At 43.6% G+C, this 25701-nt stretch overlaps 1 protein-coding gene across 8 annotated transcripts in view; it reads right to left on the bottom strand.

Annotated features, from left to right (window-relative positions):
* Positions 1–24597, bottom strand: part of WIPF2 (WAS/WASL interacting protein family member 2) — a 44696-nt gene extending 20099 nt beyond the window's left edge. For 2 of the 8 annotated variants that reach the window (XR_014820233.1, XM_021066132.2), the window contains exons 1-2: positions 24437–24597; positions 3270–3401 (exon numbers count right to left, since the gene is read on the bottom strand). Coding sequence is in view for 5 of the 8 variants with exons in the window: in XM_021066132.2 (XP_020921791.1) it covers positions 3270–3332 (63 nt within the window). In the remaining 3 variants the exon portion in view is untranslated. 8 annotated transcript variants of the gene reach the window in all.
* Positions 24598–25701: the final 1104 nt, after the last annotated feature.

Raw genomic sequence — 25701 nt, forward strand, 5'->3', positions numbered from 1 at the left:
ATAACCTGACCCCCTTGCTGTACAGTGGGAAAATAAAATTAAAAAAAAAAAAAAAAGAAGAAATAGATGATTTAAACAGACCTAGCACTAGATGTGAAATTGAATATGTAATTAAAAAAAAAAAACAAACTCAGTACAAAAGTCCAGGACCAGATGGCTTTGCAGGCAAATTCTACCAAACATACAAAGAAAAACTTGCACTGATCCTTAAACTCTTTCAAAAGATTGAAGAGAAGGGAACACTCCAAAAGATATTCTATGAAGCCACCATTACACTAATATCAAAATCAGACAAAGATATCACCAAAAAAGAAAATTATAGGTCCATGTCTTTAATGAATATAGATGAAAAATTTCTCAACAAAATTTTAGCAAACCAAACCAAACACATTAAAAAAAAAGATCATACACCATGACCCAGTGTGATTCATCCCAGGTTCACAAAAATGGTTTCAACATACACAAGTCAATGTAGTAAACTACATTAACAAGAGAAAAATCAAAAAACCACATGATCATCTCAAAAGATGCAGAAGGAGCATTTGACAAAATTCAACATCTATTCATTAAAAACTCTTACCAAAGTGGGAATAGAGAGAACATATATCAACATAACTTAAGCCATTTATGACAAACCCACAGCCATATACAATACTCAACAGAGAAAAGCTGAAAGCCTTCCCACTAAAATCTGAAGCAAGACAAGAATGCCCACTCTCATCACTTTTACTTAACATAGTATTGGAAGTCCTAGCCACAGCAATCAGACAAGAAAAAGAAACAAGAAAGAGTTCCTGCCATGGTACAACTGGATCAGTGGTGTCTTGGGAGCGCTGGGACACAGGTTCGATCCCTGGCCCAGCACAGTGGATTAAGGATCCAGTGTTGCTCCACCTGTGGCTTGGGTTGCAACTGTGCCTCAGATCTGATCCCTGGCCTGGGAATTCCACGTGCTGCCAGGCAGCCAAAAAAGAAAAAAAAGGTATCCAAAGTGGAAGGGAAGAGGTAAAATTGTCACTATATGCAGATGATATGATACTATATATAGAAAACTCCACACACAAAAACTTCTTGATCTAATAAACAAATTCATCAAAGTAGCAGGAAATTAACACTCAGAAGATGTGGAGTTCCCGTCGTGGCGCAGTGGTTAACGAATCCGACTAGGAACCATGAGGTTGCGGGTTCGGTCCCTGCGCTTGCTCAGTGGGTTAATGATCCGGCGTTGCCGTGAGCTGTGGTGTAGGTTGCAGACGCGGCTTGGATCCCACGTTGCTGTGGCTCTGGCGTAGGCCAGTGGCTACAGCTCCGATTCAACCCCTAGCCTGGGAACCTCCATATGCCACGGGAGCGGCCCAAGAAATAGCAACAACAACAACAACAACAAAAAGACAAAAGACAAAAAAAAAAAAAAAAAAAAAAGATGTGGTACATATATGCGATGGAATACTACTCAGCCATAAAAAAGAATTAAACAATCCCATCTGCAGCAACATGGATGTAATTAGAGATTATCATGGAAACTGAAGAAGTCAGAAGGAGGAAAGGCAAATACCACATGAAATCACTTATATGTGGAATCTAAAACATGGCCCAAGTGAACCTATCTACAAAACAGAAACAGATTCACAGATGTAGAGAACAGACTTGGGTTGCCAAGGGAGAGTGGGGAGGGAGTGGGATGGACAGGGAGTTTGGGGTTAGTAGGTACCAACTATTACATTTAGAATGGATAAACAAGATCCTACTGTATAGCACAGGGGACTATACCCAATTTCCTGGGATAGACTATGATGGAAAAGAATACAAAAAAGAATGTACATACACTTATGACTGAGTTACTTTGCTGTACAGCAGAAATTGCCACAACACTGTAAGTTGACTATATTTTAATTTTAAAAATAAAAATTAAAAAAATTAAAAATGAGTAGCTTATACTTATACTTGAAAGAAAAAAGGTACACACAATAATATATACTGATACTAGTGCATTTCGAGTAATAAATATTTGTTTTTCTGTATTTTCTAGTTTTCCCACAATAAATATACAAAATGTTAATAAAGGTTTTAGAAAGTTTAACACTTTCTATGTTTATTAGTATTCTCTAATTTTTTCACATTTTCAGTACAGTAAAAAAAAAAAATGTTAATGCTATCACTAACCATTTTTTTTTTTTGTCTTTTTGCCATTTCTTAGGCCGCTCTCATGGCATATGGAGGTTCCCAGGCTAGGGGTCCAATCGGAGCTGTAGCCACCGGCCTACGCCAAAGCCACAGCAACGCGGGACCCGAGCCGCGTCTGCGACCTACACCACAGCTCGCGGCAACGCCGGATCGTTAACCCACTCACTGAGCAAGGGCAAGGACCGAACCCGCAACCTCATGGTTCCTAGTCGGATTCGTTAACCACTGCGCCACGACGGGAACTCCCATTCACGATGTTGTAATGAATAAAAACAGATCAGAAATCGGTATGTACGTAAAGCACAAGCTCTCTCTCTCTTTTAAAGTAAACACAAAGAGAGAGAGGGGAAGATATACACAAAACTGCTATAAATGGTTGGAGTATAGGTAATTGCTCCTTTATGCTTATCCACAGTTCATACATTTCTTAGCATATTCCTTTTGTAAAGAGAAAGATTTTTACTTAACATGTCCTAAATTGAGTTCATATCCTCCTCCACAAACTGGCTTCTCTTGTAAATAGCATCATCATTTAATCAATCCCCCAACTAGAGTCATTCAAACCTCCCTCCTCTTCCTCACTCTTCCATGTGTCATCACGCTCCAGATTTCGCTTTTTCAGTATCCCTTGTTTCCACTCTCCGTACTCATTGCTTTAGTCTAGATTTTCAATTTTCAATTGCCAGAGGCTTCTGTCTCCAGTTTCAACCTATCACTAGTCTCAACTCCCAATCTACCATCCACACTGTTAAGCAAGATCTTTCTAATACAGACCCAAGCAGGTCTGAGCCACGTCTGTGACCTACAACACAGCTCATGGCAATGCCAGATCCCTGACCCGGTGAGCAAGCTCAGGGATTGAACCCACATCCTCATGGATACTAGTTGGATTTGTTTCCGCTGACTGGCCATTATGGTCCTGAGAGAACCTCTCAGGGTTCAGACAACTAGTTGATGGAAACGGACTTTACTTATTTATCCCCCAGCTTCTAACACCGCATGTCTTTGAGCATGCTACGTCTTATACCAGGAAGTTCTAAGTATCCATCAAGGTTGTGAGAGAGCCGGGTGGAAGGACCACCTACCTGATTAAAAGTGGGAGGTGGAGGAGGACCGGGGGGTGGTGGAGGGGGAGGAGGAATTGGCATCCTTGCCCTGCTTGCAGTTGGCACTGCTCTCTCTCCGTTTTAATTTGCAGCTTTAGGTCACTCATATACCTGCAAGTGAAACAGAAATAAATTCATGAGAACAACTCTGCTCTTAAGAGACAGTGAATAGCAGGAGAACCAGAGGACTGGGTATGACATCAGAGAGAAACTAGACACCTCATCTCCTAGTTGTACTGTGATATAGGCCAGGGCTTTGTGAATCTTTCCTATAAAAGGCCAGATTATGTTGTACATTATTCTTTTGTTTTGACAACCTTTTATTTATTTATTTTAGGACTGAACCTGCAGCATATGGAAGCTCCCAGGCTAGGGGGCAAATCAGAGCTATAGCTGCCAGCCTACTCCACAGCCACAGCAACACCAAATCCGAGCTGCATCTGTGACCTACACCACAGCTCATGGCAACACTGGATCTTTGACCCACCGAGTGAGGCCAGGGATCGAACCCGAGTCTTCATGGATACTAGTTGGGTTCGTTACTGCTGAGCCACAATGGGAACTCCCTTGACAACCTTTTATTTTTTATTTTTTTGCTTTTTAGGGCCGCACTTGTGGCACATGGAGGCTTCCAGGCTAAGGGTCAAATTAGAGCTACAGCTGCTGGCCTACACCACAGCTCACGGCAACACCGGATCCTTAACCCACTGAGCAAGGCCAGGGAGCAAACCAGCAACCTCATGGTTCCCAGTCGGATTTGTTTCTGCTGCACCAGGACGGGAACTCCGACAACTTCTTTAAATTAATAAACTTTACCTTTTATAACAGTTTTAGGTTCACAGCAAAACTGAGCAGAAAGTACAGAGCTCCCCTATAACTGCTGTCCCCATGCACATACAGCATCACCCACTATCAACACCCTGCAGTGGTACATTTGCTATAACTGATGAACTGAGACCTCATTATCACCCAAAGTCCACAGTTTGCATTAGGGTTCACTCTTGGTGTTGTACATTTCATAGGTTTGGACAAATGTATAATGACAACTATCCACTAACGCAGTATCATACAGAACAGTTTCACTGTCCTGAAAATTCTCTTAGGCTTTGCCTATTTATCCCTCCCTCCCCACCCAGAAGCCCTGGCAACCACTAAGCTTTTTAATGTCTTCATAGTTCTGCCTTTTCCAGAATATTATATATAGTTGGAATCATCCAGTATGTACCCTTCTCAGATTGGCCTCTTTCACTTAGTAATATGCATGGAAGTTTCCTCCAATTCTTTCCGTGGCTTGATAGCTCCTTTCTTTTAGTGTTGAATAACATTCCATTGTCTGGATGTACCATAGTCTGTTTATCCATTCACCTACTTAAAGATATCTCGGATGCTTCCAAGTTTTAGCAATTACGAACAATGCTGATAATAAACATTCTTGTGCAGGTTTCTGTGAGGACCTAAATTTTCACCTCATTTGGATAAATATCAAGGAGTATGACTACTGGATTATATAAGAGTATGTTTTGCAATAAACTGCCAAGATATCTTCCAAAGCGGCTGCATCATTTTGCATTCTCACCCGCAATGAATGAGGGGTTCTCTTGCTCCACTTCCTTGTCAGTGTTTTGGATCTTGGTCATTCTAATAGGTGTGCAGTGGTAGCCTACTGTTTTAATTTGCAGTTCTCAAAGGACATATTGTGTTGGAATCTTTTCATATGCTGACTTGCCATCTATATATCTTCTTTGATGAGATGCCTGTTCAGGTCTTTTGTCGACTTTTTAATTGGGTTGTTCATTTTCTTATTGTTGAGTTTTAAGAGTTCTTTGTATATTTTAGATAACAGTCCTTTATCAGATTATATCTTTTGCAAATATGTCTCTCTGTGGCTTGTCTTCTCTTGATTTTTACAATGTATTTATTTATTTATTTAAAGTTCCCAGGCCAGAGATCAAATTTGCGTCACAGCAGTAACCAGAACCATAGCAGTGACAATGCTAAATCCTTAACTTGCTGCGCTACCAGGGAACTCCTCTGCAACATTTTAAAAATGCAAAAACCATTCTCAGTCATTGGGCCATACAAAACAGACCATGGACCAGATCTGACTCATGGGCCATAGTTTACTGACCCCTGGTATAGTCATATCACTAGAATCTGATCAGATCATTAAAAAACCACGTGACAACTTAGTCAGTTATGACTGGCTTAATATTTAACATTCAAAAACTACACAACTATCTCCTTATTACAGTTTGTAAGTGATCCTCATTTCACAAATGAGACTAAAGCCAGGAACTCTTACCCTAAAACCTTAAAGTAAGAGGCAAAGATAAAACCAAAACTCAAGAACATAACTATCCCCCAAAAGTCACCCCAAGGAAATCCCATTTCTTGAATCTCTCCCAAATCAAAGAGCAAGAAAACTGCAGAGGTTTGATTCTGAACTCTTTACAGAAGTGGACAAAAATCTCTCTGTAAACTGGGAGTTAGCCACTTAAACACTTCTCTCAATGTCCTGGGAGTGACGAGAGGAAAGAGTAAATATTCCAAAGCTTCTATGAAACCAAGAACCTTTGTCAGTGAGTAGAATTTGATCAAAAACATGACTGTGAATGTTTTCAAAATCTAAACTCCTTCCAGTGTAATGCCACTACAGTCTGGGTGCGGCCCTGAAAAAAAAAAGTTTTTCCGGAGTTCCCGTCGTGGCTCAGTGGTTAATGAATCCGTCTAAGAACCATGAGGTTTGAGGTTCGATCCCTGGCCTCGGTCAGTGGGTTAAAGATCCGGCGTTGCTGTGAGCTGTGGTGTAGGTTGCAGACACGGCTCGGATCCCATGTTTCTGTGGCTCTGGCATAGGCCAGCAGCTACAGCTCCTATTAGACCCTTAGCCTGGGAACCTCCAATATGCCGCGGGTGCAGCCCTAGAAAAGGCAAAAAGACAAAAAAAAAAAGTGCTTCCTTCTATTCCTCCAAAGACAAAACCTATTTTTCTATTCAATATCCAAATATTCCTATATTTTAAAAGCACAAAACCTCCTGAGGACAAAGACACTGACTACTACTGCCTTTCATACTTGATAAATGTAGAATCCAATTTAGTTGTTGCTTTTTTCATATGTTTAAAATGATCTAAGAGGTATCCTAGAGTTACCACTACAATTTGAGGCCTTTATTCAAATGGCATTCTGCTGTTATAAAACTCAGGTTTCAATTGCAAGTTATTTTACAATGAGAAAAAATTTATTTTAAACCTAAATCTTAATGCCATCCATTTTCATGCTGAGAGACCTCAGGTAACAGCACTTTCCTTTGATTACAGAGTAAATTACAGTTTTTGTACCAAAGTACCCACAAAATCCCACAGGGGGAAAAAACTGACCTTGAACTTTTTTTTTTTAAAGTGGCCTGCGTCCCTCAACAAAGTGTCAGGGGCCTTAGTTCCTTATAAAGTGGCTTATAAAAATCAGTCATATGAATAGGAATTTGGGATGTCAACAAGAAAATTATCTCTCCTTTCTTAAATAAATGTTTAATTCTTTAAGGTCCTAGTAAATCTCTTCCCAATGAAAAGAAACAGAAAGACAGGTAAAAGAGACATTTGAAGATCCTCTCTGAAAGACCCTTAGCTCTATCTACTCTGTCTCCAGATAATCCAAAGAGAAGACAGTGGTGTCTTCAATAGGAAAAGGTTCGAAATGTTCCCCCGAATGGAATTCTTCTGATCTCATAGTTCAAATCAAAAAAAAAAAAAAAAAAAAAAAAACCTAACAGTATCAGAGATGGAATATAAATGTTCAGCAGAAAGAGAAAAATCAGTTGCTCTGGGACAAAGAAAGTCACAAAACAGACAATGGGGTTTTTGTTCGGTGTATTTTCATCCCAGCCAGAAGCCTTGCCGAATGTGGCTTCAAAAACCCAGGTAAGTAGAGTGGCAAGACCTTCCAAGCGAGGACGTTAAAAACCCATTGATGAATCAGCTATTCACAACCATTCAATAAAACCAACCCTAGAAACATTCCCATCAAACAAGTTCAAAATGAGCCAGGCCACCGTGTATTCCTCAACCATGCTGCAGGCAGACTTAATAGCAAGAAACCAAGGGTAACTGTAACAAATGAAGACAGGTAAAAAAACGAATAGGTAGGTTTTTGTTCAAACTGGATTTCAAATTCAAAAGCAATCACCCCATTCCGATAAGCACCTAACAACTGCTTCTCAACTCTAAAGGGGCCCATTAGTACCAGTTTAGATACTACCCTGAACTAAGAAACTTTACAGGAACCTTTCATGGATCTATGTCCATTTTATCCAACAAGCTCCTAAGCACAGACAGCAGAGTATCCTTCTATAGTTCTTTCCTACTATTTTACAGCATAGAGTAGAGGCTCAGCAGTCACTTGTTGAACTGAACACAAGTAAATTTAAGAGTAGCACTCTCTGGGAGGTCCCTTGGTGGCACAGCGGAAACGAATCCAACTAGGAACCATGAGATTGCAGGTTCGATCCCTGGCCTTGCTCAGTGGGTTAAAGGAACTGGCATTGCCATGAGCTATGGTGTAGGTCACAGATGTGGCTCGGATCTGGCGTTGCCGTGGCTGTGGCGTAGGGCGGCAGCTATAGCTTCAATTCGACCTCTAGCCTGGGAACCTCCATATGCTGTGGGTGCAGCCCTAAAAATACAAAAAAAAAAAAAAAGAAAAAAAAAAAAAACAAAAAGAGTAGCACTCTCTGGGGAGTTCCCTGTGGCCTAGTGGTGAAAGGATTCAGCATTGTCATTGCTGTGGCACAAGTTCAATCCCTAGCCTGGGAACTTTTGCATGTCGTGGGCATGGCAAAAAAAAAAAAAAAAAAAAAAAAAAGAGTGGCATTGTTTGAAAGAGCTAGCAAGTGTGAATGGAGGGGAAAAATAATGAAGGACAGATCAATGTGCCAGAAATGGAAAAGATTGACACACAGAGACAGCTACAAAAAGAGGTAAGGAAGAAACATAAGGCTATATACACATGTGTATTTCAGTGTTCCAAACAATTTGAACTTGCTGAACTTATTCATTCAAGAATTCATACAGGAGTTCCCGTCGTGGCGCGGAACTCCATATGCCGCAGGAGCGGCCCAAGAAATAGCAACAACAACAACAAAAGACAAAAGACAAAAAGACAAAAAGACAAAAAAAAAAAGAATTCATACAATAAATATTTACTGAGCACCCACTAGGTGCCAAAGCACTGTTCTACAACAATGGATCACAGCCAGGGTGACCCCTTGTCCCCTGAGGGACAGTTAGCAATGTCTGGAGACACTTCTTTTCTTTTCTTTTTTTTTTTTTTTTTGGTCTTTTTGCCATTTCTAGGGCCGCTTCCTACGGCATATGGAGGTTCCCAGGCTAGGGGTCGAATCGAGCTGTAGCCACCAGCCTACGCCAGAGCCACAGCAACGCGGGATCCGAGCCGCGTCTGCAACCTATACCACAGCTCACGGCAACGCCAGATCGTTAACCTGCTGAGCAAGGGCAGGGACCGAACCTGCAACCTCATGGTTCCCAGTCAGATTCGTTAACCACTGCGCCACGACGGGAACTCCTCTTTTTTTTTTTTTTTTTTTGTTTCGCTTTTTAGGGCCACACCTGTGGCACATGCAAATTCCCAGGCCCGGGGTTGAATCAGAGCTGCAGCTGCCGGCCTAGGCCACAGCCACAGCAGCACGGGATCCGAGCTATGTCTTCGACCTACACCATAGCTCACAGCAATGCTGAATCCTTAACCCACTGAGCAAGGCCAGGGATCGAACCTGTGTCCTTATGGTTGCCAGTTGGATTTGTTACTGCTGAGCCACGATGGGAACTCCTTCTGGACTCATTTCTGACTGTCATGACCAGAGGGTGCAACCAGCATCCAGTGGACAGAAAAAAAAGATGCTGCTAAACATTCTATAGTGCACGGGGCGGCCCCGCACAACAGAATTATCTGGTCCCAAACTGTCAATAATGAGGAGGCTGATAGATCCAGTTCCAGTGGCTGAACAAGACAACCTTCTCCCATCTTGGAGCTTACATTCTAGTGGAAGAGATCAACAAGGAAACAAATATAATCCAATTATCTCCACTACCGATAAAAAGAATGAAATCATAAAAAGGGAATCATAAAGGGAGAGTATAGGGTAGAGGGTAGGGTTCTTTTAGATAGAGAGAGGGCCGGGGACTGGGGGGCTGGCCCGCCAACAAAGTCTCTCCGTGAGCAGACTAAGCCCTACAAACATCTGGGGAAAGAGCATTCCAAAAATAATTAACATAAAGGTGAAAACCCCCCTGAGATGGGAGTGAGCTTGATGTGTTTTGAGAACTAGCTAAAAAAAAGCCAGGGGAGTTAAAACAAGGTGAGCAGAGGAGCGGTAGATGAAATCTGGGGCATTTTTAGGCCATCCTTCTCCATCTAATGTGCCTATAAAGCCAAAGACGTCGAAACAAGCCAGCTTCGCACCCAAAGTAAACACGCTCCATCAATGATCTCATTCATTAATCCACAGACTGTACCTGATATCTTGCTGGCTTGAGCACAGCTAGGGACCTCAGTACTACCTGGAACCCTTCCAGGGTTAAAAGTCACCTGATGGTAATCTGAATACCTGTCTACCTGCCCTTCAACCTTGCTCCTCAAAAGCAGTACAGTAGGGGAGTTCCCTGGTGGCACAGCAGGTTATGGACCCGGTATTTTCACTACTGTGCCTAGGGTTTGATCTCTGGCCTGAGAACTTCCACATGTCTCAGGTGCCGTAAAAAAAAAAAAAAGAAAGAAAGAAAGAAAGAAAAGAAAAAGAGAAAAGGCAGCACAGCATGGGGAAGCAGGATTTCATTACCACAGTGGCATAATGGCATCCAGTTCTTATGCCACAGAACCCCAACGTGGCAGAAGAGCCAGGAGCTACCTAAGAGTATTCACATGTCTCTGCAGGAGCCAAACAAGTTCCTATAATTACGTGGGAACTGATGTCAATGCAGAATTATGAACACACCTTAATGAGTTCTGGGACAGAACATAGTAGAGAGTTTCTACTAAAGCATTTTTGGTTTCTCTAAATACAGTGAAACATGGCGTGTTCCTGTGGTGTAGCCAGTTAAGAATCTAGCACTGTCACTGCAGTGGCTTAGGTCTTTGCTGTGGCACAGGTTCGATCCCTGGCCTGGGAACTTCCACATGCCACAGGCACAGCCAAATACAAAAAAACGACAAACAGGCTAAATAACTTTCTTGTTACACATATTTTACTGCCCTCCTGCCAACAAAGGCTTTATATAGTCTGAAAATAATCTACAGCCCTCTTCTCTCAATGGAGAAGGTGCTACCTCCCTCTTGAAATTAAATTGTCAAACCTCTGGTGAAACAGACTTCTATCGTGTGGAAATGGAATTAATTAAAATTCCAAGGCTATTCCATAAGGGAAAAAAATCATTTTCCAACTGCAGACATTTTCTATCATGGAAGCTCAACTATGCAGCAAATCTTACTGATCCAACAAGTAATTTAAAAAATCACAGGCACACCACAATTATTTAAACTGAAAATCCTAGAACGTCTACAACTAAACCTGAATGTTTTACCTTTTACATCAATGACCTTTCACTGCTATAAGCAGCACACAACCCTGAAAGAGAAAATGATGGAAACAGAAGAAAGATATTTAACTATATGATGAAATCCTTTCAAACGTAATTTTTCTAATAAGAACATAAGTATGCATCCCCAAATTCAGCTTTTACACCTAATCTTTCTTGTCCCAGATTATTTTTCAAAAGCCATACAAACATAAACTCAGAAGCCTATGTATTCTTTGACTACCTGATGTGATAAATATTAGGTACCACAGCTTATGATTCCCAGATACAGGGCAACCCAGCAGCCCAGTCCTTACATCTAAAATGATGACAAATCAATGAGAAGTCTATTCTTGTGTTCAGTTAAAGGGCCATAGCTGTGAAGAGTAGCTTCATTAAAAAGATGACTAGAGGGAGTTCTCATTGTGGCTCAGTGGTTAACGAACCCAACTAGAGGACGTGGGTTCAGTCCCTGGCCCCACTCGGTAGGTTAAGGATCTGGCGTTGCCTCAAGCATTGTGTAGGTCACAAACACAGCTTGATCTCAAGTTGCTGTGGCTGTGGCGTAGGCTACAGCTCTGGTTCAACCCCTAGCCTGGGAACCTCCATATGCCACAAGCGCGGCCCTAAAAAGACCAAAAAAAAAAAAAAAAAAAAAAGATGACTAGAGATAACTAATGCGAGAGAGCAAATGTAAATAGAACGTTGAAAATTCATCCTAAACAGAGATCAAGGAATGACCACTCCTGCCTTCAAAGCACAGAGAAAATCCTGAAGGTACTGAAATTGGGAGGTGGAGAAACACATACAGAAAATAGTCAACTGCAGTAAATCAGTAATAATTCAAAGTGCTGGAGTTCCTGTTGAGCTCAGCCGGTTAAGAACCTGACTAGTATCCATGAGCAGGCGGATGTGATCCCCGGCCTCACTCAGTGGGCTAAGGATCTGGTGTTGTGGCTGTGGCTGTGGCAGGCCAGCAGCTCCAGCTCCAATTCGACCCCTAGCCTGGGAACTTCCACATGCCTCAGGTGTGGCCCTAAAAAGCAAAAAAACAAAACCAAAAACAACCCCAAGGTGCTGTAATGCTTGAAAGCACAGCCAGTGATCAATAATCAATGAGACAATAACACTTTAGATTTAGCACTGTTTCTGTGCTCTCATTCACCAAAACTGTTTCAATGAAACTTGCAAAAATCTATTCGAGCTGTTTCCACAGAACTGTTCGTCATAAAATGTAAATTTATGCCAGAGCCAACATGGCTTCCTCAGGCTGCATTTTAGCTAATAAAAGCCACAGGATTCCTAACAACTAATAACTAGGACATTGCCCTTGGCCTCTACAACATGACCAAGACAGGTACTATTTTGCGTCTGATCTCCAAGCGATTCACAGCAACCAAGGAGCAGCTGCACACACCTCATTTCCAGAAGTTTTACATACTGAGAATACAAGTTCCAACCATTTTTCCTCCCAAGGCCTAGGGATCTATAACACAAAAAGAAGCAAATGTGCCCTCTCATGCTGTCAAAGGTAAAAACAAATTTCAAATCATGGGGCTTTAACATCTCCAAAAATGATGCTGCAAAAATCTAAGGCAGATAGTAAACTTGTTTTTAAAGCCTGAGTCAATGCTCCACCTCGAAAACAAAAACAAACAAACAAACAACAGATTCCTGGATTTGGACAGTGAAATGATGCTGAAAGTAGCTCAATGTTCATAACTAATATTTCCTCCCCACCCACACATCCCAGGAACCAGTGGGTTTAGAAATGTTGGCTAAAAAAAATGGAGTCACTCAAGGCCAAAGTTATTACCATTAGGCAGCACTTAACGAGAAAAAAGAGGAGTTCATCAGATGAAGGACACACATTCTAATTTAGAAACCCAGACCAAAGCCAGACAGACTAAAACACAGTCTGAATACAAAAGCAATATTAGGGGAAGCCTAAGGAGTCTGCCTTGGAGACTTAGGATAGCAATAAATGGTTTAGATGCTCCTAAAGCAGAGCTTCCAGGGAGTTCTCTCGTGGCACTGTGGGTTGAGGATCTGGCGTTGTCACTGCAAGCAGCTTGGGTTGTTGCTGTGGCGCAGGTTTGATCCCTAGCCCCACAACTTCCACATGCCATTGGCGCAGTCAAGAAAGGGGGAAGAAAAAAAAAAAAAAGACCCTAAAATCTTTCAGAAAAAAACAGATTCCGCACGAAGACTCCAAAATCGGAATGGCATCAAACTTCATAACACCATTATTGAAAGTTAGAAGACCACAAAGCAAGGCTTAAAATTTCCAAATAAATATGATCCCCAACATAATATCTCACACCTAGTCAAACAACTAACCAGCATGAGGGTAGAAAAGAGATGATGCAGACACACAAGCCCTCAAAACAAAAGGCCCCCCGCCTATGAACATTTTTCCATAAGGCCTTTGGAAGAGGCTCCACTGATGTGTCTGAACACACTGAAAAGAGATACGTCTCTCTGAGTTTTGGGATGAATGATTGATACTGAATAAATTAAGCAAAAAATAAAAAAAAAGAAAAGGCAATTATTATATTTGGGGGGAAAAGTAAAAGGAAGGAAATATAATCACAGTACACAGCCATTTGTTACTTCTTTGTCTTCTTACTGCTCCCTTCTGGACTCATGGGAGAGGAGGAAGGCTGGACGCCTGGAAACTACCCTTCTCAGAATCCCGTCAATGGGGCTGCAGTTTTTTTTCTATTTAGGGCCACACTTTTGACATATGGAAGTTCTTGGGCTAGGGGTTGTAGGCTGCAAGCTTACGCCACAGCCACAGCAACGCCAGATCTGAGCCACATCTCCCATCTACACCACAGCTCATCACAACACCAGATCCCCAACCTGCTGAGCGAGGCCAGAGATCGAACCTGCATCCTCAGGGTTACTTAGTTGGGTTCATTACCACTGAGCCACAATGGGAATTCCAATGGGGCTGCAGCTTAAATTCCACCAGCACAAGCCGTTTGCTCAAGATCTGGAAGATGGGGAGTTTCCATTGTGGCTCAGCAGGTTAAGAACCTGACTAGTACCCATGAGGATATGGGTTCAGTCCCTGGCCTTGCTCAGTGGGTTAAGGAGCTGGTGTTGCCACAAGCTGCACCGTGGGCTGGAAATGCAGCTCGGATCCAGCACTGCTGTGGTTGTGACATAGGCTGGTAGCTGCAGTTCTGATTTGAACCCTAGCTTAGGAACTTTCATACGCTGTGGGTGTGGCCCTAAAAAGACAAAAAAAAAAAAGGAAGATGGAAGGAAAGCAGATGTTATTATTATCTTCCAATAGCAAGTATGTGGCCTCCAACAGATGACAGACAAGTGGTTTGTAGCAGTTTTCAATATTCTGCAAATTGCCTGCTTTGGCGTTTACAGCAGCCAAGATTAATGGCTACAGTTTCTTACAATCCCTGCAAGTGGTTTTCCCTAACCTATGTGCCCATGGCCTTCCAATGGTTTGGTAATCTTTGAGATATCAAGAATGGCTTGTTTTTGGAGTTTCCATCATGGCGCAGTGGAAATGAATCTGACTAGCATCCATGAAGATGCAGGTTCAATCCCTGCCCTCGCTCAGTGGGCTAAGGATCCGACGTTGCCGTGAGCTGTGGTGTAGGTCGCATACGTGGCTTGGATCCTGCATTGCTGTGGCTCTGGCGAAGGCCAGAGGCTACAGCTCCAATTAGACCCCTAGCCTGGGAACCTCCATATGACGCAGGGAGCAGCCCTAGAAAAGGCGAAAAAAAAAGTGATGGAGGGCAAACAAGGAGAAATGGAGCAGCTTTTTACATTATAAGACTTACAGTACTATTTAACTCCTTAAACTATATATTTTCACTATTTTGATTTTTGAAAAAATTACTAAAAGCCAAAAAAAAACTAACACTGTATAAGCAAAACCAAACTTCAGATTGACCAAAACCGCAAAAAATAAAGTCAATACTGTATCTGTTCCCAAGGCAGGTGGTAAAATCCCAAACAAACCAAAGTAATCTGTGTCTCAGGCTGAACTCTGATGGAAACAGGCTGCCTAATGTGACCTTAATCTCCGCCACAGCCTGGGTGTAACCAAACATTCACCACCCCAGAGCTTACTCTACCACAGGTCAAGGATGTGAGGAACTTCTAGGCCACCACGAGCATTCATGACCAAAATTTAATTGCAAAGGTAAACACAAAAAGAGAGGGGTAAAATCTTAAAATTAAGTTATCTTGGCCCCTTTTTAGGTCCTGGGTTTGTTTGTTTTTTTGGCTGCATCCGAGACATATGGAAGTTCCCGAGCTACATCTGGGACCTACGCCAGAGCTGCAGCCACACCATATACTTAACCCACTGTGCCGGGCCGGGGATCGAACCCGTGCCGCTGCAAAGACAACACTTAACCTGCTGTGCCACAGTGGGAACCCCTTGTTTTCAATTTAATGCAACTAACTGAAAGACAAAAATAACCAACATCTGCAGTCAGAATTGCTTTAGAAGTTTTAAGAAACTGCTAATGAGATTAAAAGACTTGTTACCAGGTAGGCTAAAACCTAGTCACTGACGACAGAAAACAGCTCTTCTGGCTGGCCATCTCACAGCACTCACCCTCAACCTCCAGGTGCCTCCCTTCATTTGCACACCCCCCAAATAAAGCAGAAAGCAGAGAACAGTCGGAAGTAAGGAAAATCAGTGATGACCGTCTCCATTAAGAAAAGGCCTGAAAGAAAACTCAAGCAAATGTTCCATAAAGTGTTGATCCAGACTTCACATGGAGAGACGTGTCATGCCTCATTTCAAAGATAATAAATTAAGTCCCAACTCACCACAGATAATCTAATAACAAAGCTGTGACTTTGACTGTGGAGGCATCTCTTCTCACTCTAATACCCTTAAGCCATCAGATACACAGAGGCTCCTTGCTGAAACGCTAGAAAAATCCCCCCATCTTCATTCCTTGATCACTAGTGATGATCAACAATCCAAACCAAGAGTCCGCTTTAAGTTGCGAAAACGGGGCAAGCTGATTCAATTACACAAGAAAAGTACTAAATCAAAAAGGACCGTGTGGGCTTTGAGAAAGAGTACTATAATTTCTGAACAAAAGTCAATATAAAACATACTGCAAATATAGCAGATAAAAATGTTTTCATATATTCAGACTTATAATGTCCCCTGGCCTGATTCATCTGCATGTCCAATAATACTTACGCGTCATGTTAAGATATATGGCCTCAGAAGTTCCCCTGTGGCACGGCAGGTTAAGGATCCCATGCTGCCACAGCTGTGGCACAGGTTGCAACTGCAGGTTCGATCCCTCACACAGGAACTTCCACATGCTACGGGTGTGACCAAAAAAAGAGAAAAAAAGACATATGGCCTCGATGATGGGTATGACAGAATATCACATTCACTCATTCACAATAAGAACATCTATGTTCTCTCTCCAGCCCCATGAGGCTTACAATATCCCAGTCAATATTCCCTAGAAGTGACTAGGTTTTTCTGCTTCCCAAACAGCAAGTCTGGCAAACTAACAATCCCATCATCCTCCATAATCTAAGAATTGCTCCCCAGTGGTCTCCAAACCAATTCCCAAGAGCCTACAATGTTAAGACCTAATCCAGTTATGCGAATTTAATTTGCAGGACGTAAAATCGAGACTAAAAGAATAGGCTTCATCCAGGAAAGTTCCCGTGAAAACATGTTCCACTGTACAAGCATCAGATCTCTTTATGATACTGACGGTTTCAGCATCAACTCTAGTAAACTACTATCTGTGGAGAGAACTGACAGAAAAAAGTCTCTACTGGAAAGGTTGAGCTCCAAATTCACCACGGTATTTATCTGTATTTTTGGAGAGCTCACCCTCCGAAGCCTTGCTTCCTGCCCCTCTGCTTCTCAATCCCTAAGCTCCAGACACTGGAGCTTCCTTCCACTCTTCAAAACAGCCTCGCTCTTTACCTCTCAGGCTCTTCGCCTATGCCATTTCCTTCTCCTAGAATGTCAGAACAGTCTTTTGTCCTCCCCTCATCCTTTAGGTTGCAGCCTTAAAAGTCAATTCCTCAGGGACTCCCCTGACTGCTCCGCCTTCCCAATGAACCGGGGTTAGGCTTCCCATTAGCTTTCTGCACAGCACTTATGGCAAGAGTAATTAATTACCTGTTTAATGGATGTTTTCCCCACTAGACCTGACCACATGAGTGCAAGGACTGAGTCAGTTTTGTTCACTGCTGTTTATCTCCAGCACCTACCACAGTGCTTGGCACACCATGGGAGCTCAAAAACTCCTGTCAAATAAATGTGTAACAGGGCTCTCAAAAATCAGCTTCACCCTACAGATATAATCACAAATGCAAAAGGCCAAATCTATATGGTTATTCACTGGGGCATAACTTTTAACAGCAAAAGACTGGAATCATTTGCTTTACTAATTTTTTTTTTTTTTTTTGTCTTTTGTCTTTTGTTGTTGTTGCTATTTCTTGGGCCGCTCCCGCGGCATGTGGAGGTTCCCAGGCTAGGGGTTGAATCGGAGCTGTAGCCACTGGCCTACGCCAGAGCCACAGCAACACGGGATCCGAGCCGCGTCTGCAACCTACACCACAGCTCGCGGCAACGCCGGATCGTTAACCCACTGAGCAAGGGCAGGGACCGAACCCGCAACCTCATGGTTCCTAGTCGGATTCGTTAACCACTGCGCTACGACGGGAACTCCAGCTTTACTAATTTTTGTTTTGCTTTCAGCCACACCTGCAACATGTGGAAGTTCCCAGGCCAGGGAATCATTTAAAATGTCCGCCAGGAAGTTCCTGTCATGGTGCAGCAGAAACGAATCCAACTAGGAACCATGAGGTTGTGGGTTCAATCCCTGGCCTTGCTCAATGGGTTAAGGATCCGGCATTGCCGGGAGCTGTTGTGTAGGTCACAGACGCAGCTCAGATCCCGAGTTTCTGTGGCTGTGGTGCAGGTGGACAGTTGTAGCTCCGATTCGACCCCTAGCCTGGGAACCTCCACATGCTGCTAGTGTGGCCCTAAAAAGCAAAAAAATAGGAGTTCCCGTCGTGGCGCAGTGGTTAACGAATCCGACTAGGAACCATGAGGTTGCGGGTTCGGTCCCTGCCCTTGCTCAGTGGGTTAACGATCCGGCGTTGCCGTGAGCTGTGGTGTAGGTTGCAGACGCGGCTCGGATCCCGCGTTGCTGTGGCTACAGCTCCGATTCAACCCCTAGCCTGGGAACCTCCATATGCCGCGGGAGCGGCCCAAGAAATAGCAAAAAGACAAAAAAAAAAAAAGCAAAAAAATTAAAAAATAAAAAAAATGTCTGCCAGTATACTGCAGGTGTCAACTCTCTTCATTGCTTATATAGAATGCTAATCTAAGTCTTTTTAAAAATGCAGATTAAGTATTACTAGTGTGCTACACGTTTTAAAAAATGTAAGAAATATATACATATATATATATTTGCTTTATATGTACATGTTGTCTCTGGAAGGGATCTCAAGAGACTGACAATACTAGTTGACTCTAGGAGGACAAATTGGATGAGTAAACAAGGGCTGAGGACAGACTATTCACCATATACCCTTTTTAACCCTTCAAATTTTGGCCATGTGAATGTATTATCTTTTTTTAAAAATAAAATTTGTTAAAGACAATCCTGTCCTGAAGTTCCTGCTGTGGCACAGTGGATAAAGGATTCAGCTTCGCCACAGCTGTGGCATAGGTCACAGATGTGGCTCAGATTCAACACCTGGCCTGGGAACTTCCATATACCATGAGTGCAGCCGAAAAAGCAAAAAAAAAAAAGAAAAAGAAAGACAGTTCTGTCCTTAAAGGACAGAGATAAAGCAGTCCCCTGGTGGTTCACTGAGTTAAGGATCTGGCATTGCCACTGGAATGGCTCTGGTTACTGCTCTGGCACAGGTTTGACCCCCTGGCCCAGGAATTCCCACATGCCACAGGTACAGCCAAAAATTTTTTTTAAAAAGACAGTGATAGAAAGAGTTTAAGTATCTCATACCTGGATCTTTGATGACAAACATGCTGCCTACATCTGAGCACTGGGAAGGTGGAAGTGGAAAGAAAGAAAACTCATTTACAAATCTTGGACAGCTCGAACCACAGCAGACTGGACCATTTAAGAATTTTTTTTTTTTTTTTTTTAGCGTTCCCCTTGTGGCACAGAAGAAACTAATCCAACTAGTATCCACGAGGATGTGGGTTCTATCCCTGGCCTCACTCAGTGGGTCAGGGATCCGGCATTGCTGTGAGCTGTGGTGTAGGTCAAAGACAAGGCTCAGATCCCATGTTGCTGGGGCTGTGGCATAAGCCAGCAGTTTCAGCTCCAATTCGACCCCTAGCCTGGGAACTTCCACGTGCTGAGGGTGCAGCTCTAAAAAGCAAAAAAAAAAAAAAAAAAAAAATTGGGGGGGTAGTTCCTGTTATGGCTCAGTGGTAATGAACCCAACTAGCATCCATGAGAATGAGAGTTCGATCCCTGGCCTCACTCAATACGCTAAGGATCCTGCATTGCCAGGAGCTGTGGTGTAGGTCATAGCTTGGATCTGGCGTGGCTGTGGCTGTGGTGTAGGCCAGCAGCTGCAGCTCTGATTCAACCCCTAGCGTGGGAATTTCCATATGCCATACCTGAGGCTCTAAAAAGACCCAAAAAGAAAAACAAAAGTTTTTTTGTTTTTTTTTTAAACCAGTTATCCCAATCTGGACATATACAAACTATTTCACAGAGGGATTACTGGGAGGAAAAAAAGGGTGAGGGAATTATTGGATTCTGCATTTCTATAAGCACAGAGATTGATGAATTTGCATTGAAGAACTGTCATAAATAGCAACTGAAAACAAATTACTTTCACTCAGGGCCTCAATGTAAATGGAACTTAATTTGAATCCATGAAGTTTAAGAAACCAAAAATGTTTAAAAAACCAACTATTAGAACGGGAAGGAAATCTACACACATTCTTTATATACACAGATCTGCCAAACTTCAAGACACTCTTCAGGAGACTAGATTAAACACAACTTCAACAATCATATTTGTTACCACAATCAAAGCCCCAGACGCCCTTTGATTGTGAACCTGCAGATCAACAACAGAACACTCGGGATTGATGATGGCAGGTGAATCCAGGGCTACCAAGAAGAGAGTTTGTTTGGGGGTTATCTTCAATATTACAAGAGCCACTGTCATATACTGCAAGAAATGACTGCCATAATCCACTGAAGACCTAATGGAGACAGTTATCTTCAAATAATTAGCCCCTGGAAAAAAAAAAGGGTATTCACTAAGTAGAATATATTCAAAAAAGCATTTACTAAGTAGAATTAAGTATTTAGTATAGCCTATGTTGTTTCTCTCCATGAAGTTCTATTCGGTACTTTTTTTTAAGGGCCGTGCTGCAGCACATGGAAGTTCCCAGGCTAGGGGTCGAAAAGGAACTGCAGCCACTGGCCTACGCCACAGCAACACCAGATCCAAGCCAAATCTGTGACCTACACCGCAGCTTGTGGCAACACCAGATCCTTAACCCACTGAGTGAGGCCAGAGATCAAACCCACACCCTCATGGATACTGGTCGGGTTCTTAATCTGCTGAACCACAACCGGAACCCCTCTACTCAGTATTTTTAAATATTCCTCTATGATAATACTAAGAAATGCTGGTCAATTTTGCCGATGGCTCCCCAGGCTCAAAGGCTTGGGAGTGAGAGTGAGGCAAAAAAAAAAAGTCAGAAACACTCTTTCTCTCTTCCTCAATGCCTTGGACTTTCAAAGCTAGGCAAAGGCAATGATTCTGCATTTAATCACCAGATGAATAAGAAATAGCTTTGAATTTAGAAGAAACATAAAGGAGTTTAAGAACATTCAGTAAAGAGCACCGCCTCTATTTCCTTGCAGAGTAGCTCTCGGGAACTGCCAACGAACCTCATTCTGACATGGAACACCCCATCTACTCTAATCCGGGCCATATCACTCAAGAGACAGTCAACCGGAACTCTGCCAACTTCTGCTCCGGGGCTGTGTGAAGAACAGCAGCAACAAGAGCCTACTTTGAGAAGGAGATCAACAATCACACTCAAGAAGAAAAGAAGTTATTTGGCAAAGGGAAGCATGTTGCCAAAATGTTAGTCACAGCTTCAAGGTCCTGGTTTGTGTTTCTGCAACTATTCTTTGCTTTGACAGAGTCCATTCTCTGGCCCAGGAAACCCAGCTCAGCTTCTGTCACCCTTCCCATTTGAAGCAGCCAGGAATCCTTTCAATTTGGTGGTATCAAACTGTGACACAGACAAGATGCCCACCAGAGACTAAAAAGGAAGAAAAAAATGTGTAATTTGCCGTTCTCCACTGAGGACTGGCCCCAGAAGAGCAATGGAAACACAGGACAGGATAGGAAAAATGGAAAATCATTATGTGAAAGAAGCAGGCTATACCAAGTCTGCCTAGAGCTCTGGGCCTCCACAACTTATTTCAAAACTTTCTTGAAAACAAACCAGAATAACATAATGTAGGTTGAAATGACAGCAAAATATTAAGGAAGTTTCTACCCCCAAATAAGTGTATAGACGGGTCACATCCTGATAAGCCCATCGTAAACTAAGAATACCCTCAGTCAAAATACATTTAATAGGGAGTTCCCATTGTGGCTCAGTGGTATCAAATCTGACTAGTATCCATAAGGATGCAGGTTTGCCCCCGGCCTCGCTCAGTAGGTTAAGGATCTGGTGTGGCCATGAGCTGTGGTGTAGGTCGCAGATGCAGCTCCGATTCAACCCCTAGCCCGGGAACTTGCACATGAGGCCCTAAAGAAGAAAATACATTTAATACATCTAATCTACTTTAAACATGCTCAGAATACTTACACGAGCTTACAGTTGGGCAAAATCATCTAACACAAAGCCTGTTTATCATAAAGTATTGAATATCTCATGTAATTCATGTAATTTATTGAATAGTGTACTAAAAGTGAAAAACAACAGTTGTATGGGCACAGATGGTGATAAGCATATCAGTTGTTTACCCTTGTGATGGTTGGCTGACTGCAAGCTTCTGTTATCTGCTGCCTCTCAGCATCACAAAAGAGTATTGTACCAAATACCAATATCCCAGGAAAAGATCAAAATTAATTCAGGGAGCTCCCTGGTGGCACCCTGGGTTAAGGATCCAGTGTTCTCACACTGTGGCTTGGGTCGCTGCTGTGGCCCAGGTGCGATCCCTGGCCCCAGAACTCCAGCATGCCACAGGTGTGTGTGTGTGGGGGGGTTCAGAGTACCAAAGAAATTCCAGAAACACATAAAACTGAAGTACACTTTCTACCGAAGGCACATCACCTATAATTTACTGTGAAGTTGGAACCACGGCAATCAGGGACTTTCTGTATATATGTGCAGCTCTCCCTGGGGTTCGTACGAAGACCTTGGTTTGCTGAAACAGCCTGAACCAGCAGCCCATGATTTTCAGAATTACTTCAGAGCCATAGGAATACAGATTCAAGAACACCAGGCTCCTCTCCCCAGTCGAAGAGCCCAAGAAGTCAAGAAAGAACATCTGACAATTCTCTCTTCGAAGGAACAGAACTCCTCTATTCTCGTCATAAAAGCCATCGAGGGAAGCTGAAAATTCCGCACTTCTCAACACCTTCCACCATCCCCTCATTTCACCTTTGTGCTGACATCACCTAACTAATCAGTACTGACGAAGGTAAACAGTACTCTGATATCAAGTGAGAGGGAGCATTAGAGACTGCCCCCTCTCGAGCAAATGCACATCAGACTTCAGAAATGCCAAGACTTTCAGGCACACTTCGAAGCTAAACAAGTTCACCTGCGGGCAAAGGGTTTAGAGTATTCTTTGCCTTTTTTTTTTTTTTTGTCTTTTTTGCTATTTCTTTGAGCCGCTCCCGCGGCACAGGGAGGTTCCCAGGCTAGGGGTCGAATCGGAGCTGCAGCCCCTGGCCTACACCAGAGCCACAGCAACGCAGGATCCGAGCCGTGTCTGCAACCTACACCACAGCTCACGGCAACGCCGGATCGTTAACCCACTGAGCAAGGGCAGGGATCGAACCCGCGACCTCATGGTTCCTAGTCGGATTCGTTAACCACTGCACCACGACGGGAACTCCCGAGTATTCTTTCCAAAGAAAAAACGAGAACAATCAAGATGTTAAAGGATTAACAATAAAGTCCACAGGCAGTCCCTACCGACTGGCAATGGGGCCAAAATGACTGGACCAAAACAAAAGGCTCAACTGTCTAAAACACTATTTTTCAAAGAGTTCATGAGGAAAGTGTTTGTCAAGAGAAAAATACTCTGGCGGCTAAAAAATAAAATACTGCATTCTCCCCCATTCCCCATTAATTGACCTCATTCATTCCCAATTCTAACTTCCCCATCTCCGTCCTGATGGCAGCCAATACGTGTAACACAACACTATCACATTTTTGGCTACTCAAAGGTGACATTGAGAAAAGTTTAAAAATTGGACATGTATCAAATCAAAACCAACTCTTTCTTGGCACACAAAAATGAGTAAGGCTAAAAGAAGAAACTGAGAAAGACAAGTCTTCTAAATATTACTATCTCAATTTTGTTTTCAGAGATGGCTTCCCTGCAATCACTTTAAAGATCGTTTTTGGTTAACAATCTTTTAGAGGCAGAGAGGTCTCAAACCCACATTCCCAAAGGGAAAAGAATAAGACAGTTGAATGATCTGCCTCAAAGTTACTTAGTAAATCCAAGGTTCCCTGAGGTTCTCTTCTGGTTTGTCAACAAGAGAAGAAAAAAAAGAAAAGAAAAAAAAAGTCACCAAAAACGTGCAGTTAAGTCATTCAGAAACTGAAATGTACGGCAAAAGCAACAGCATGAAAAAGGAGGTGGATCCTGGGGGGAGGGGGCCAGATCTAAGACTTCACACCCCTCCAACCTGAACCCCCAAACTGCCGATTGGTCCTGTGCAAACCCCAACGTTTCCCAATCCCAATCTTTAACTCAGTTCTCATTTCTTCTCAACTAACGCTCTCAAGATTCCCTCTAGGGTAAGCAATCTCCTCAGCTATCCTTTCAACCATAGGTTTTCACTCACCAACGCCCCCCACCCCCAAATGTCTCAGTGGCCTCCTCACCCAGAGTATCCTGTTAATTACCAGTTCCCGACAGGTCCTCCCTCACCATCTCTCTTTTTGCGCACGATTACCTTGTTCCTCACCCTGAGTTGCCGTCTTACTCACCTTACCCAACCCCTCAGGATCCCTCATTTCCTGTCTCTCAATAACCTTCCTCCCCATTTCAGTCAGCACTCGCCCCACACCAATTCCGGACCACTTCTCGAGACTAGACTCCCCCCCGCCCGCTCTCCTCCAGGTTTCTCAGACCCAGCCCACAGCCTCCCTCCCTTCAGGCCCCGCCCCCAGGACCCCTCTCTCCCACAGGCCCCTCCTCCAATGCCCCCCTCGCTCCTCAAGCCCCGCCCCAATCCCCCTCCCCCGGCTCTCCCTCCCATTCAGGTCCGCAGGTCATTTCAGCGATAGATCCAGCCTCCCTGGTGTCTTTCCGACCTGGCCGCAGCGGCTCCAGGAGCGAATCCTCCGCCACCTCCGCTCCGGCCCCGTCCCGTTCTGCTCGCCCCCCGGCAAGCTCCTTTTCTCGCCGCCGCCGCCCCTTTTGCCAACCCGGAAATGGATCTGCTCCCACCGTCCCCAGCGTCCGCGAACAAAATGGAGGAGGGGGAAAAAGGAGGAGGGAGCAGAGCGTGAAAAGATGCAACACGCATGCGCCCCCTGGAAGGCCCGCCCCGTGCCGGCGCACGTAAAGGCGGAAGTGGTCCGGCGGCCACCATCTTGGGAAGGTCGCGAGAATTTCGCTTAGCAGCTGAAAGCACGATTTTCAGCTTTGGCTGCAACTGGAATCACCTGGGAAGACTTAGCTAACTAGAGACGCCCGAGTTCCACCCCGAGAGCTTCTAATCTAATTGATCGTGGGTACACTAGGTTTTGGAACTTTTAAAATTGCGCAGGTGATTCCAACATGTTACTGAGGGGGTGAATCACTGAGCGGAACAGTCTTGAATATCTCTTATCTCTGTTACACGCGCGCACAAACACACCCTGTAAATCTTTTCTAATTTCGAGTTAACGAAGAACCCACTGCAGTCAACCCTGCAAGGGCTCAGTAGTCAAGCTCCAGTTGTCATGGCAACAGATGGGCAGGCCCCGCTAAGCAGTCTTCATTAACGTCATCTTAGCCACCTGACTGAACGCTCTTGAACTTCCATCTCCTAGTTCCCAGGCCGGGGGTTCCTCAGTTTCCACGGATGGCGGTTGGTGCTACGGACCCTCCCAGCTGTTTGGATCAGGAAAAGGAATCGGTACCCTTCCTGGTGGGGCTGCTGTTAACTCCATACCAGCAGACTAATGTTCCCACCCTAGTCCACCCATGGAAGCACTTTTCCATTGGAATCAACCCCATTGCTTTATAGCCTCAAAATGTTCTTGGGGACTCTCCATCATCCTTCTTTAAGCTGAATTCGAAGTAAGGGAACAGAATTGGGACTTAGTTCTTACCACTTGCTAACTGCATGCCCTTGGGACTCAGCTACTCAATCTGTAAAACGGGTCTAATAGTGCCTGTCCCAACCGCTTCATAGGGTTGTTGGAAGGCTCAAATGAAGTAATGAATGGGAAAGCACATGGTAAATCATAAGCTGTTATTATTTTTGTTTTCCTTCTATTCTGCAGTGAGTAGTGCTGGGCACCACCCACTAGTCAAGTAGAGGTCACATCATTCATTGAGTACTTGCTGTGGGCCAGGCTCTGGGCTAGGC

The sequence above is a fragment of the Sus scrofa genome, chromosome 12 (genome assembly GCF_054392235.1).
Source record: "Sus scrofa isolate SSC_HxYL_T2T_F1_AM1 chromosome 12, Sscrofa_HxYL_maternal_Yorkshire_Landrace_v2.0, whole genome shotgun sequence".
NCBI lineage: Eukaryota > Metazoa > Chordata > Mammalia > Artiodactyla > Suidae > Sus > Sus scrofa.